Below are 13821 nucleotides of genomic sequence, written 5' to 3' on the forward strand. Positions count from 1 at the left end.
GAGAGTGATTTTTTAAATCATAACACACAAACGGAGAAGCCATTAGTTAGTCATTTGTTGTCCAAGCCCATTTTTTGGTCACTTGATAACTCCTTAGTAAGATAAGTTTGTTGACAGAGATTGTATGATGCTATTCATATCTTAGAAATGGTCGTAGAAGGATGTTGAGTTGAGACGATATAATCCCCGTTGATCCATGTCTGTTCTTTAAGCTGTCTCATCCTATACTACTATACTATATATAGTTTGTCTGGTGTTGTTGACAGTGCCGCCACAATTTTTTTTTTTTTTTTACTTTGAGGTGACATGTACTTTATGAATATTTGAGGACAGGCTTTAATTGAACTAATATTGTATTTTTATGTAGTTTTTTTATGGTAATATTTTAATTTCTCAGGCTTTCATTGGCTACAGCAGCCAACCACACACATTTTTCTTGTTGCTTTATCCAAAACTATGTTTCAAATTTTGACTTTAAGGAAAGGTGTGTTGTATCCCCCTCCTTCGCAGTGGTCAAGCAGCGTCTTGCTGTGGGTCTGAGGCGGGCCGCTGGTTAAGCAGTGAGAATGGGCTGTGTGTGACAGATGTTTTGCTCTCTGCAGTCTTAATAAATGGAGAGCGCTTTAATCCCAGCTATACTGTTTATGCTTCACATAGAACACTGTAAAGCCTGTGTGTGTGTGTGTGTGTGTGTGTGTGTGTGTGTGTGTGTGTGTGTGTGTGTGTGTGTGTGTGTGTGTGTGTGTGTGTGTGTGTGTGTGTGTGTGTGTGTGTGTGTGTGTGTGTGTGTGTGTGTGTGTGTGTGTGTGTGTGTGTGTGTGTGTGTGTGTGTGTGTGTGTGTGTGTGTGTGTGTGTGTGCGTGCGTCTTTGTGTGATCAGTTTAGTCCAACTGTTTCCCTGAAATTTCCAAGAATTACATTTATGTGCTCTGCAGTGTCGTTCGTACAACAACTGTCTCTTACAATATGCCCTAATTTAAACAGATTTCCGACCCCTCCCCTTCCTGCTGTGAGTTCTCTCCATAGTTGAAAAAAATGTAAGCTCTTGAAATCCCGCAGCTCAGAGAGGAATTGAGAGGATTGCATTGTCTTTGTGGGTGTGATATTGCACCTCCTGCAGAAGTTCTAATGATGTTTATGTTCCAAGCATCTGAATATGTCTAACTTATCTTTTTTTAATTTAAATTTGCATTATGCTATATTTTAATTTTATTGTATAATTAGCTAACATGTCTTTCTTTCTTATTATTTCTGTCTCCACATTCTGCAGGTGAATTTCAGCGTTTAGACGAACACTCGTGTTAGGACGCACTCAATCCATCCTCACTGGGCGGCCCATGCACATGCACGACAACATGGGTAGCTCCCCGGAGGTGCTCTCGTGGACTTCCTGCCCCAGTCTACTGGTGGGCAAACTGAAGGAGGAGCTCAAACTCACTGTGGCTGGGGACGGAATGAAAAAAACAAACTTGCCCAACACCCAACCTCAGCCTCCTCAGGCACCTCCATTGAACCTACCTCCTCAGATTATCACAGACTTGGCCCCGCCCACACACCTGCCCGTTCCCCTGCAGACACTACAGACGCCTATTCAGGATGAGGACTCAATGCTGGGGGGTATAACTCCCCCACACGTAGCTTTGAGCGTGGATTCCACAAGGAGCGAGGGCGGACACTTTGACAACAGCGTGCTCCAGCTGCAGGAGCACGACCACGAGGAGGCTGTGTCACCGGCCTCATGTGAGCATGGCGGGTGTGGGTGTGGGAGTGGGATGGAGGAGCAGATGGAAGAAGGGGACTGTCCCATGAATCACAGTGGAGAGGGGAGGCAGAACCACCCCCACCACCCTGATGACATCAAGCTGCACTTCCAGAGAGCAGGTCCTGGTTCGGGCGGCTTCTTAGAGGGGTTGTTTGGCTGTCTGCGGCCCGTCTGGAACATCATCGGGAAGACATACTCGACAGAATACAAGCTGCAACAGCAAGGTTAGTCTCATTTCTCCTAATGTAGTCTACAGCCTTAATTAAATAGCCATCCCCAGATTCACAATATTGCTGTAGTGGGTGAAACTGTACTGCTGTCAGTTTGAATTGAGGTCGTGGTTTAGGTAGACTCACCTTGCTGCAGGGCTGCCTGTGCAGGCTGCACACAGAGGATGCAAGTCGAGGTTAGACAGAACAAGGCTCGGCCAGCTAATGTCCAAACGTAAAGGGATGAAGATTTTAGCTGCATAGTTTCTAGTCTTTGCTGGTTTTAAAAGTGGATAACATATGACGCACTATTTATTCAACATCTGAGACATTTGTAGCAGTTGTGCACAAGGCTAAAAAAATATTTTTAGTTTGGCTCAAAACATATGTTGTGTGTCTTTTTTATGGATGTTTACAGGTGACTGACACTACATGGCATGTGTATAGTCCTATAACTGTGACTATTTTTTTTAGGATAGAGAACCTTTTATAGTAATAAATCAACCTTTATTTGTTTCACATATTGGAGTTGTCATTGATCTCTGAAGAAACCATCAGAGAATAAAGGAAGTAATCGCACCTTGCTAAAAAGTAAACCAATACACGACCCCTTCCAAATGATAAATTGTCTCTATTACACTTTGTTTTGAATAAAGGATAGAAATAAACAAGTTTTAATGTGATAATATGTGAACTTTACAGGTGTTGGTAGTTTGATCTTTGTTGTTCCTGCTGTTCCCCCGTGATCAAGTCTTTTTGCTTAGCTAAGCTAACTAGCAGCTTCTTACAGCCTCACATGACCATACCAACAAGATAAGTGTTATCAATCTACCCAATATGATTCACTTCATTTCAAAGAGAACGTATGACAGCGTTAAGTAAAAACTAATTGTTTATACCTCTAAAGGCACAATACCTAATACGCTTCTGTATTTACAAATATGATTGACTTGTTTCCAGACATGTGGGAGGTTCCATTTGAGGAGATTTCAGAGCTGCAGTGGCTCGGCAGCGGTGCACAAGGAGCCGTCTTCTTGGGAAAGTTCCGCTCTGAGGAGGTGGCCATCAAGAAGGTGCGCGAGCAAAAGGAGACGGACATAAAACCCCTGCGAAAACTCAAACATCCAAATATCATCAGCTTCAAGTAAGTCTGCCTTGCGTGTGTGTAAACAAATGTTGACTCATTTTTTTCCAGCCGGGGGATAATAATAATAATAAATGTCATTCCTGTGTTTTGTCCAACTTAGGGGTGTGTGCACGCAGGCACCTTGTTACTGCATCATCATGGAGTACTGCGCTCAGGGCCAGCTGTATGAGGTGTTGAGAGCGGGGAGGAAGGTGACCCCGAGGCTGCTGGTGGACTGGGCCTCAGGCATCGCCAGCGGCATGAACTACCTACACTTGCACAAAATTATCCACAGAGACCTCAAGTCTCCCAAGTGAGTATTCTCTTTTCTAGTTATATGAAGAGAAAACAGACTGATTTTAAACTTGTGCATTTAGAAAAAAAAAAAACTCTGAGCAGAAGCCTTATTAACGACTATAGGTTTAGTCACTGTGGGTCTTATTCAGTGAAATATCTACAGTATGAATCACAGTAAAATTTATATTTCCCCAGATCTACAAAAGAGTACAGTATGTTTTTTTGGTGTTGTCACGGTTATAGATCAGCTGATCCGTTAATCTCACGAAAAGCGCTTAGCAGCCTTGTTTAGTTTGTGTTGGCCCATAGCGACAAAAACAATTCTTCCTTTCAGCTATGGTTGCTCTGACATTAAATTAAATGCCATTCTCAGAATTAATAAAAAGCTTGTCCCCTTAACTTACAAGTAAGACACAGTGTCCTGTCTCATGCTGCGCACACTGTAGCCCTGTTCCTCTAATCAATATTATCATGCTGCAGCAGTGCTGAACACTGTATTAGTCAGCAGAATGATAGCAGGCTGAATGTGCAGGAAAGGTCAGTCTCATTTAGCTAATGGAGTGATTCGGATGCAGAAATGCTTCTGACAAAGCTGAGTCTTTTAGGCTTAAAGATTAAAATTCTGCCAAATTAGAAGAAAAACTCATTCCTCTTCCAGAACGGAGGAAAGTTTGAAAAAAAAACGAAAAAAAAAAAAACTTGGCGAGGATTGTTTAACTCAGGTCATTTGACCTGCTTTAATGTCAGTCTAACACTGCTATCCCCTGATATGATTGATTTTAACACATGTGTGTGTGTGTGTGTTTTCTGTGTGTTTTAGTGTTTTGGTCACCCACAACGACACTGTGAAAATCTCTGACTTTGGAACGTCCAAAGAGCTCAGTGACAAAAGTACAAAGATGTCATTTGCTGGTACGGTGGCCTGGATGGCCCCAGAAGTGATACGAAATGAGCCTGTATCTGAAAAAGTAGATATATGGTGAGTGCTAAATTTGTGCATATTTACATTACTATATTATATTCTAAGAAATAAATAATAAAGAAGTAAATATGCAGGTTATGACAATTCAAGCTTGAACTTGACAAAAAGCTACAAAATTGAAAGACTGTTTTTATTAGGGCTGGGCACGTTAACGCGTTATTTTTGCGTTAACTCATTAATTATCGCCAACAATTATTTTATCTCGCATTAACGCAGTTTTTATTATTCATTTTCTTATTGTAAAAGTCTGTTGCTCACTGGCTTTTATTTTGTAAAATTCCATCATGAGCGAGCCTAGTATGTTGCTTACTGCTGCGCATTGGATTTTGCGTATAACAATGCGATTAATCGTGATTAATCACAGGAACTCATGCAATTAACGCGATTAAAACTTTTAATCGTTGCCCAGCCCTAGTTTTTATATAATCACTAAAAGTCTACTACTTTACAATCCTTCTGTAGATTGTTACTATGTACAGACCTGATTCATTCTCCTTGTGCTCTGTAGGTCCTTTGGTGTTGTGTTATGGGAGCTTCTGACTGGAGAGATTCCCTACAAAGACGTGGATTCCTCTGCCATTATTTGGGGTGTTGGCAGCAACAGTCTCCACCTTCCTGTTCCCTCCACCTGCCCCGATGGCTTTAAAATCCTCATGAAGCAAACATGGTGGGTGTGACGAAACATCATTTCTGCTCTCATCATACTCACAGTTGATGTTCAAATGATTTGGGGTCAGCATCTGTATTAAAGGTCACATATTATGTTACACTTTAACATGGTTTTCTAACACTCATATGTGGCCCTAACATGTCTACAGACTCCTCAATCATGAAAAAGGGTCCATCCTCTCCGTCTTTTGCCTGCTCCACTTTTCAGGAAAATGTGTGCTCAAACAGGCCATTTGGAGATTTTCCCTTAATGGTATCACAAAGGGCAGTAACCCCTCCCTCAGGTGGGTGACACTCCCACAGCTAGGTGTTTGTGCTGCCCTCTGAGTCTGCCTTGCAATCCCCTTTAAGAGAGGGAAATGGTCAGACACAGCTACAGACACAGAAACAGCCTGTTCTGAGCAGGGCTAGTATAGAGGGGTTTATAGACATGATAACAATCTGAGTGGACTTTGAGCAAGAAACTTAAGTGTCATGTTTTGGGGACGTTTGATACTTAATTCAAACTGGTTTAAATGGAGTATGATATGTGACCTTTAAAAAAATGCTAACCATGCACCACAAAGGGTGTCCTGAAAGCTAATTTTTTAAGAAGGTTTTTTTCATTGTGTATTTGAGTTTTAATCACATGTGCTCTCCCTTCCTTCTGCTGATTTTGCTGATCCTTTGCCAGGCAAGGCAAACCTAGGAATAGGCCTTCATTTCGTCAGATCCTACTACATCTTGACATTGCCTCTGCTGATGTCCTGGGAGCTCCCCAGGAGACCTACTTCAAGTCTCAGGTCTGCACTGTTACTACAAATCAGTCTGAGGATTGTACAGGCTTCTTTTCCTAAAATATTGCCCTTACACTGAGTGTTGTGCTCAAGCTCTAGACTGCTTAAATGTATTCTAGATGATAATGTTCTTTTAGTTACAGTGCTGAGAATCTACATTTGATGTGATATTGACTGTTCATCTAAATTACAGTCAGAATGGAGAGAGGAGGTGAAGAAACATTTCGAGAAGATCAAGAGTGAAGGCACCTGTATCCACAGGCTGGATGAAGAGCTCATCCGGCGCCGGAGGGATGAACTGAGGTGTGTAATAATGAGAGCCAGAGAGAAAGATCTCCAACTCTACAGGAAAAGAAAGCAAAAGTGAACATTTTGTCTGCTGATGACATGATGTCAGTTTCTCCTGATTTCATAAAGAATCCTATATATTAAGGACAACTATATTTTTTACATTTGAATAATGTACTCTTGAAATTAAAGTTCAAAGTGTTGGGAGTAATCATTTTGCCTGCTTTTTCTGCACACATTCAGGCATGCTCTGGACATCCGGGAGCACTATGAGAGGAAACTAGAACGAGCAAACAATCTCTACATGGAGCTCAGCGCCATCATGCTGCAGCTGGAGGTCCGGGAGAAAGAACTAATGAAGTATGTGAACAATTTATCACAGTAGTCATTGGTCAGCTTTACTACTATTGTGCTTATGTTTTCTTTATCATCTACCACTACATACCTCCTCCACTGAGGTATTTCAAGTGATTTTATATCTGAAATTATAACAGTTACTGGGAAGATAACTGATGTTATAGTAAGAAGAGAGAGAACAGTAGTCAGTGTTGGTTTGGTTTTGAATTCACTAGAACAACAGGGCATATGAGTCACATCACTTTTTTTACATATTCCCACCCAAGCCTTCTTTGGCATGTATTTGTTTTTGCTGAGAAAGAGGAATAAAATGCATTCAAGTGTGGATTTTTTGTTGCCTGTCCTTGACCTGTTTTTTGATCCATATGGATCTTCTGAAATATTACTTACAGGAAGAATAGCTTCTTGCTATGCTGAAGCTAATGGGGATCCAAATAAAACAAACAAATAAACAAACAATTACTGTGTACTTTCTCTTATCACTGTAGGATAACCTAAAATGAAAAAAAAAGTTATTTTAACTGTCATGAAAACCCCAAACTAATTCTGTCCCCTCTACAGGAGAGAGCAAGCAGTGGAGAAGAAATATCCCGGGACATATAAGCGCCACCTGGTCCGACCCATCGTCAGGTCCAACGCCGTAGAGAAGCTTATCAAGAAGAAAGGAAGCATTTCCCACAAACCGGGGATGCCATCCGCTAAAAGGTATGTAGTGTAAAAAAAGCACATTTGTTTCTAATGCTACACATCCATTATCATTTGCAGGTTCTCCTAGATGAGATTAACATTCATTTAAATAAGTGACAAGGCTCAGTAGAGTAGGATAAAGAACTTTTTGTTATTGAATCGTTCATGTTGCATAACAGTAACGTTGCTGAATGCATTTCTTTCAGGCCCGACTTGCTTCGTTCTGATGGCATCCCCAGTGTCGACTCTCTTCCCTCCCCCTCACCACTATCAGCAAGCCCTAAAGTCTCAACGCCTCCCGGCAAAGCCCGATACAGAAGCAAGCCTCGCCACCGCCGCGCCAACAGCAAAGGCAGCCACAGTGAGTTCCCTGGGCTGTTGAAGTCTATAGCTGGAGCCTCAGAGGACACGCAGTCTCTTCAGGAGCAACAGTTCCACCATCACCACCACCACACACTACCTGAGGGGGCCCTCCTCCCCTTGAAGGGCCGCGAACAGGCCGTCGTCAACTGTGCCAATAACCTACGCTACTTCGGCCCCGCGGCTGCCCTCCGCAGCCCCCAGACGGACCACCTGCAGCGCCGCGTTTCTGAATCCAGCCCCGACCTCATATCCACCGCGGTGGACGCAGACACGCGACAGAGGACTTCATCCACCAGCTCCAACCACGTCCCAGGTGCTGGTGCTGGCTCTCTGTGTCCCTGCTGTCAGGCTCACCCCTTCCCTGGATGCCTTCACTGTCAGGAGACCCCTCCAGTATCAAACCACCCAGAGTTACCTCACTACTCACTGCTCAACACGCAGGAAAGCACCCAGTCCTTTTTGGGGGCTCCCGGCAAAGACCAAACTACAGACAGCGAGGCCACCAAAAAGACCGAGCCACAGGAACGTGACGCATTGGAACACACACACGCCCTCCCCTCTGCCCTGCCCCGCATCCTCAGACCTCTCAGGAAGGTGAGCACAGCTGGAGTCCTCTCATGACTGACCCTGTGGTGAGTGTTTGTGGTATAAAACTGTGAAGCTGATGTAGTAACAGCTGTGATTGTCTCTCTTGCAGGGAGGCGATGAGTCATCTGAAGAGGAGGAGGGGGAGGTAGATAGTGAAGTGGAGTTTCCAAGAAGACAGAGGTAAAGCTCAGTTAATCATCAGATGTTCCACCTTGATCTAATACTATCGTATCATGTTTTTCAACACAAGAAAATAACAGACTCTCCTAATTTTAACCACAGCAATCATCATGTATATTATAATATGTATTCAAGGAATCAAATGCATATGAACAGCATCTAAAATGTACCTTTTTTTCTTCCTCAAAGACCTCATCGCTGCATGAGCAGCTTTCAGTCCTACTCCACCTTCAGTTCAGAAAACCTGTCCGTGTCCGACGGCGAAGAGGGAAACACCAGCGACCACTCCCACAGCGGACCCCTAGAGAGGATGAGCGCCAGCCAGGAGGAGCACCTGGATGAGCTGCTGTCGCACACACCGGACATCCCCATCGACATCTCCACCCAGTCAGACGGCCTGTCTGACAAGGAGTGTGCTGTCCGAAGGGTGAAGACCCAGATCTCACTGGGAAAACTGTGCTCTGACGAACACAGCTACGAGGTCAGCATTGTTGGATGTGCTATCACGTTGGCTCGGTGTTTTCATTGTTAAACACACATCAGAGTGTCAGCTTGTCCGCCAAACCTTTTAGTCCACAATAAAATATCTGAACACCTTTTACATTTATTTCAAATTTCTTATAGACACCTTTGTATCATAGAATATGAATCGTGCGGCTTCAGATTCTCATTTGTGAGAAAAGTCTCAACACCTGGATGGAATAGAATTACATTTAGCACAGGCATACATTTCCTCATTAGATTACCATTACTGGTGATCCCTAACTTGTCATCTAGCGCCATCAATAGGTTTCCGTCTTAATTTGTTCATTGCTTTGGTAGCACCTAATAATAGTAATAATAATAATAACTTCCAAGGGCTTTCCACTAAACAATGTTACAGTACAGATAAAATAAACTGAATAAAAGGGTTATATAACATTACAGTCGAGGATACAGAAAAATATTGGCTCTTTATTAAGTACAGAAGGGAAAAAAATGTATGTGTTCACAGTAGGGTCACAAAAACACCATGATAAGATTTTAAAATTGCTAAGAGTTAATCTATCCCCCTATTATTGGATCCATGCTTACATCTCTTCTTGTTTTTCGTTCTCATTATTCTCCCAGAATCCACTACAGTTTGGGGACTCAGACTGTGATTCATCAGAAGCAGAGTGTTCAGACGCCACCATCAGAAACAACAAAGCTGGGGCTCCATCTTCGTGGTGAAAAGGTCCCCAAGGCTTAGTTCTGTTTTTGCCTGGAGGCCATCGTGTCCCATTCTGCTCTGCAGAAAACACAGCAATAAGAGGACCACATTGTAAACAAAGCTCCCTATAGCAAAGCCCCATGCAATCTCTCCCAGGACCCCCCTTGCCCCTCCCCCCCCCCCTTCATTAAACCCAGTCTGCCCCATCTCTAGCACAGCATCCAGGCAACCCATGGCAGGGATTCCCTTTTGAATGATAATGTAGATAGTCTCATAATTTATTTTTGTCTGCGTTTTGAAGTAAAATGATGACCTTATGAATATTCTCTGATCCAAACAGAGGAAGACATTTTAAAACTGGGCTAACTGTGCATTGTCTATAGATTGAGACTGGACAAAGATGCAGAGGATAATAAGATGTGTCAGAAAGCTAGAATGGTGGAGTGACATCCCTGCAATTGTTGTTAAGGGGGGAAAATACAAGCCTTGATCTGGCTCTTAGAAAACCCAACAGAGAGACGTGCTCTGATTAAGATCAAAAGGCTTTATCATTAGTTTACAGCGCAGAGCCTCAGAAACCCACCTCCCTGGCTTCCGTCCCGTCCCCACCACACTGAGTGGGGAAGAGGGAGCTCATGAAAACAGTGCAAAACACCAGCATGAACAACCTGCCTCGCTACCGGACTCTCTCCCTAAGTCTCTTCCTCCCTCCCTAGAAACAGTGTCCAGTCATCAAGGCTCATGCTGAACTGTACTAGCATGCTTGTGCGGCTTGCAAAATTCACAAGGCTGCAGGAAGACTGCATGAAGTGGGACAAGCTGGCAGAGCATCAGCGAAGAAGAAAAAAAAAACACCCCCCAAAAAAAAGAGTCTGTTCCTTTGTGATGCAGCTCATCCTTCTCCGAGACACGCCAACGTCATTGTCATCATAAATCAGATGTCATGACCAAGAGTTGTTAAGGGAGTTATATGTGTGTGTGTGGGTGTGTGGGTGTGTGGGTGTGTGTGTGTGTGTGTGTTATGATGAAGGCCGTTCCTCTCCATTAGATAGTACAGTTTCAAGTCTCATCTCAGGATCGTTTGGAGGACTGTGAGAAACTAGACTGGACCAATTGTTGTATGTAGGAATCTTCTTAGGGTGGCACATAATAAGGACCGTGCAGGATTATTATAGGAAAAAAAAAAAGTCTTACAGGTAGCCTTGATGTTCAACCCTTTTATCGCTGTAACAGACATTAATGTCTATGTAAAGATTCAGAGCGGTTTAGTTACAATCCAGGTGCAGTATCCCCTTTCTTGAAACTACTCGGTGCAGCATCTTCCATGTTCCATTTTCTAGCAGGGTAATTTATACTGTCCAACACGCAGCGTCCAATAAATGTTCATCTATGCTGTAGTAGTAAAACAGCAATAATGTAGACTGGGCATGTAGTAGTCTAGCAGGCTAGACACAACAGAGTGACTGGTGGCTAGATAGGAGCAGGAGGTGTACAACAGCTTAAAATATAAGCTTTATTTTTTATATTGTCCCTACTTTGTGAACTTGCCTTTCCAGAGATTGATGCTCAGGTTTTATGTTGCCGATTTAGAGCAGGAGCAATATATCCACAGCCACTAGATGGAGACAGTTACAATAGCTTTTCCATGTGTTTTTGTAATTGTCATGACTCCATTCTTTTCTTTTCTTTTTCCCCTTACCCAAGGGATATTATCTTCCCATGAGCATCCAAATCCAAGAATCCCAGCAATTTCACCTTTTGTCTTGTTGTCTTTGAAATGGGATACTGCACCTGAGAGAGCTTTATTTTTCACCCCTGTGAGAGTGTTTGTCATCCCACTTTAATTAATTACTGTGCAGTTGAAATAACTGCCAGCCAGGGTTGAATTTAACGTTAATGATGTCAAGATGTCAGCTCAAGTGTATGCAGACGGCTGAGTTTCTAAGTTAGGAATAAAAAGCCAGAGACAAGGCCACAGAGCCATTAAGCTCTCGGCTTTCAACAACCTCATCTCAGTGTTAGTTACTCCTGTATATAATCAACTGTAAATGTAATGTAACCTGTTTTTGTCCTCTCTCTTTAACGTATTGCACAGCTCAGACAGAAGCCTCAAATTTCTGTCGCTGACGACCAGCCAACTGGTTTGAAATAAGCAGGAAATTCCTTAATCCGTATCACATCAGTATTGAACACTGCAGGAGGGTGTGAGTCATATGATCGTAGAATCTAAACCAGTACTGATGAATAAATTACCTTTTGCCTCACAGCTTTGGAAAGGCTCAGCAGCTGCTGCCTTTCCACTGGCCTCCTTCAAACCTTCTTCACTCTGTTTACGTTTGTGTGAAATAACCTTGTGTATCCTTATGACTGCGTAATTTGATCAAGCTGTTAACGTTTATCTTTCTGGCATATATCCTGTGAAGTATGACTGATTGTTGTAGAGTTTTAATTTAATATTGATTATTTTCTCTTTTTTTTCTTTGTAGCTGGCCTACATGATTATTGAGTTAATTTATTATGCTATGGTGTTTTGTTCTTTTTAATTTCAGGCAGCTTTAGAAATGTCATGACCTGTGATTCCTCCTGAGAAGTATTATATAAAGAAAGCACAATGATTTGGTATGGGAAGAAGACAGTATTTTTACAGTACGGTTGAACAAAAAGCATTGTCATATAATGAGCATCTCTTGTTTTTTATTTGGGACCACTCATCATCTTGATGTTCATGGCGGATGAAGTATTGATTAGCAGCATGAAGTGTTCCTCAGGTTTTAGTTAACCTGACGGAGGTCTTCTACAACCAAAAGTCAGTAACTGAACTGTTTCAGCAGGGTTAACGAAACAATAGGGTTGTAGTTATGTGTGATGCCGATTTTGGTGCTTCTGCAGAAATCCCTTCCTCTCATTTTTTAATCCAAATACCAGTTACTTACATCTGAATCTCTCTGACATCGTCTCTAACTTGTTGACGTCATGTTGCCTCATCCCATGTATCAAACATATGTTTTCTTTGTTAATCTCATTTCCAACTCTCTTACCTGTTGAATGGCATTACGATCAACCAATCCCGTCAGTTTCCTGTATTATCCAGTGTACAGTGCAACTGGTATCTTGGGGGAATAAAATCAGAGCAAATTACTGCATGGAATAAATGCTGATGTACTGTACCCAACAAACTGGTCTGTCTCTTCTGTGGCACAACTGGTTCCTGTTGATTTTATATCTCATCAACTACCTAAATAGCTCATTTGGAATGACAGAAATGTATGAATTTGTTGAATTCTAGTGTTAATTTCATGTTATTATTACGCGACCAATAGTCTGAGCCATAGGTTTATTTACCTCATTAACATATCCATGATTTAAGAGTTACTGAGCCCACAGAACCTTGTTTAAAAAAAAGTTTCATATGAGAGTTTCGTTCTATTTCCTGTTATTGTTTGCCCTTGTGTTAAGATCTGGAGAAGATTACCACACTCAAGCACAACATTCAAATATAATATTCTAAAGAGTGCAAGAAGTAAACTAGAAATCATACTGAAGATATGATGAGTCATTTAACATGATATAGGCCTACGTGTTTTTCAAAATAAATGGGTTTTTTTTATATATCAGAGGCTGTTTGTCTAGGCCAACAGTAGCTTACTGGGCTTGGTAATGTTGCAATTGTGTTTTGTACAGCTATTAAAATATCAAGCACCTACTTGGGGCTAAATTCACATTTAAAGTGAAAATTTAACTCCGAACGTGGTGAATTTCTATTAATATCCTTGTTTCTATTTTTATAGTATACCTTAATCTAGTTAGTAATTTTGATGAGAATAGTAGGCTTTAAAAAAATATATAATATCACAAACAATAGCCTACAAGTCATGCAGGGGTGTGTGTATGCAGGGGCGTCGTAGTGGGGGGAAAAGTGGGACTGACTACCCAGGGCTCTAGTGGGGAGGGGGGCCCTTCATGGGCCTGAAATAAAAATCTATTTCTTATTTCTCTTTTTTCTCTGAGTTATAAACGCAATAAGATAATTAGAATGGTCTGAATAAATAAACAAACATTCAGAATTCCTTTGTGGAAAAAATGTGAAGTCTCTCTAAAAGGCCCTCTCCCTCCTTCTGAATGCGCAGAATGGTTTAGTCCTCCCACCACCTCTCGACTGGATTGATCTTTCAGCAGTCAGTCGAGTCAGGAGTGAGAGATGTGGCAGGCTGCAGATTAAACCAGTTGTTAGAGGAATTCAGCCAAGAATATCGTTTGGATCATATCTGTGTTTTATGTATAAATATATCTTATTAATCCCCTTCATAGATACGATTTCATACGACCCTATTTTATAAAAATATTA

At 42.0% G+C, this 13821-nt stretch overlaps 1 protein-coding gene across 3 annotated transcripts in view; it reads left to right on the forward strand.

Moving 5' to 3' along the window:
- The window catches only part of si:ch211-45c16.2 (mitogen-activated protein kinase kinase kinase 13), a 35032-nt gene extending 22389 nt beyond the window's left edge, over positions 1-12643 (forward strand). For all 3 annotated transcript variants that reach the window (XM_061054286.1, XM_061054288.1, XM_061054287.1), the window contains 13 exons: positions 1271-1986; positions 2932-3115; positions 3219-3410; positions 4215-4373; positions 4885-5043; positions 5719-5827; positions 6015-6124; positions 6353-6469; positions 7028-7171; positions 7360-8110; positions 8214-8284; positions 8474-8765; positions 9395-12643. In XM_061054286.1, coding sequence (XP_060910269.1) covers positions 1338-1986; positions 2932-3115; positions 3219-3410; positions 4215-4373; positions 4885-5043; positions 5719-5827; positions 6015-6124; positions 6353-6469; positions 7028-7171; positions 7360-8110; positions 8214-8284; positions 8474-8765; positions 9395-9496 — 3039 coding nt within the window. In that variant the 5' untranslated portion in view covers positions 1271-1337 and the 3' untranslated portion in view covers positions 9497-12643. The remainder of the gene's footprint in view (positions 1-1270; positions 1987-2931; positions 3116-3218; positions 3411-4214; positions 4374-4884; positions 5044-5718; positions 5828-6014; positions 6125-6352; positions 6470-7027; positions 7172-7359; positions 8111-8213; positions 8285-8473; positions 8766-9394) is intronic.
- Positions 12644-13821: the final 1178 nt, after the last annotated feature.

This window comes from Labrus mixtus, chromosome 13, assembly GCF_963584025.1.
Source record: "Labrus mixtus chromosome 13, fLabMix1.1, whole genome shotgun sequence".
Classification (NCBI taxonomy): Eukaryota; Metazoa; Chordata; class Actinopteri; order Labriformes; family Labridae; genus Labrus; species Labrus mixtus.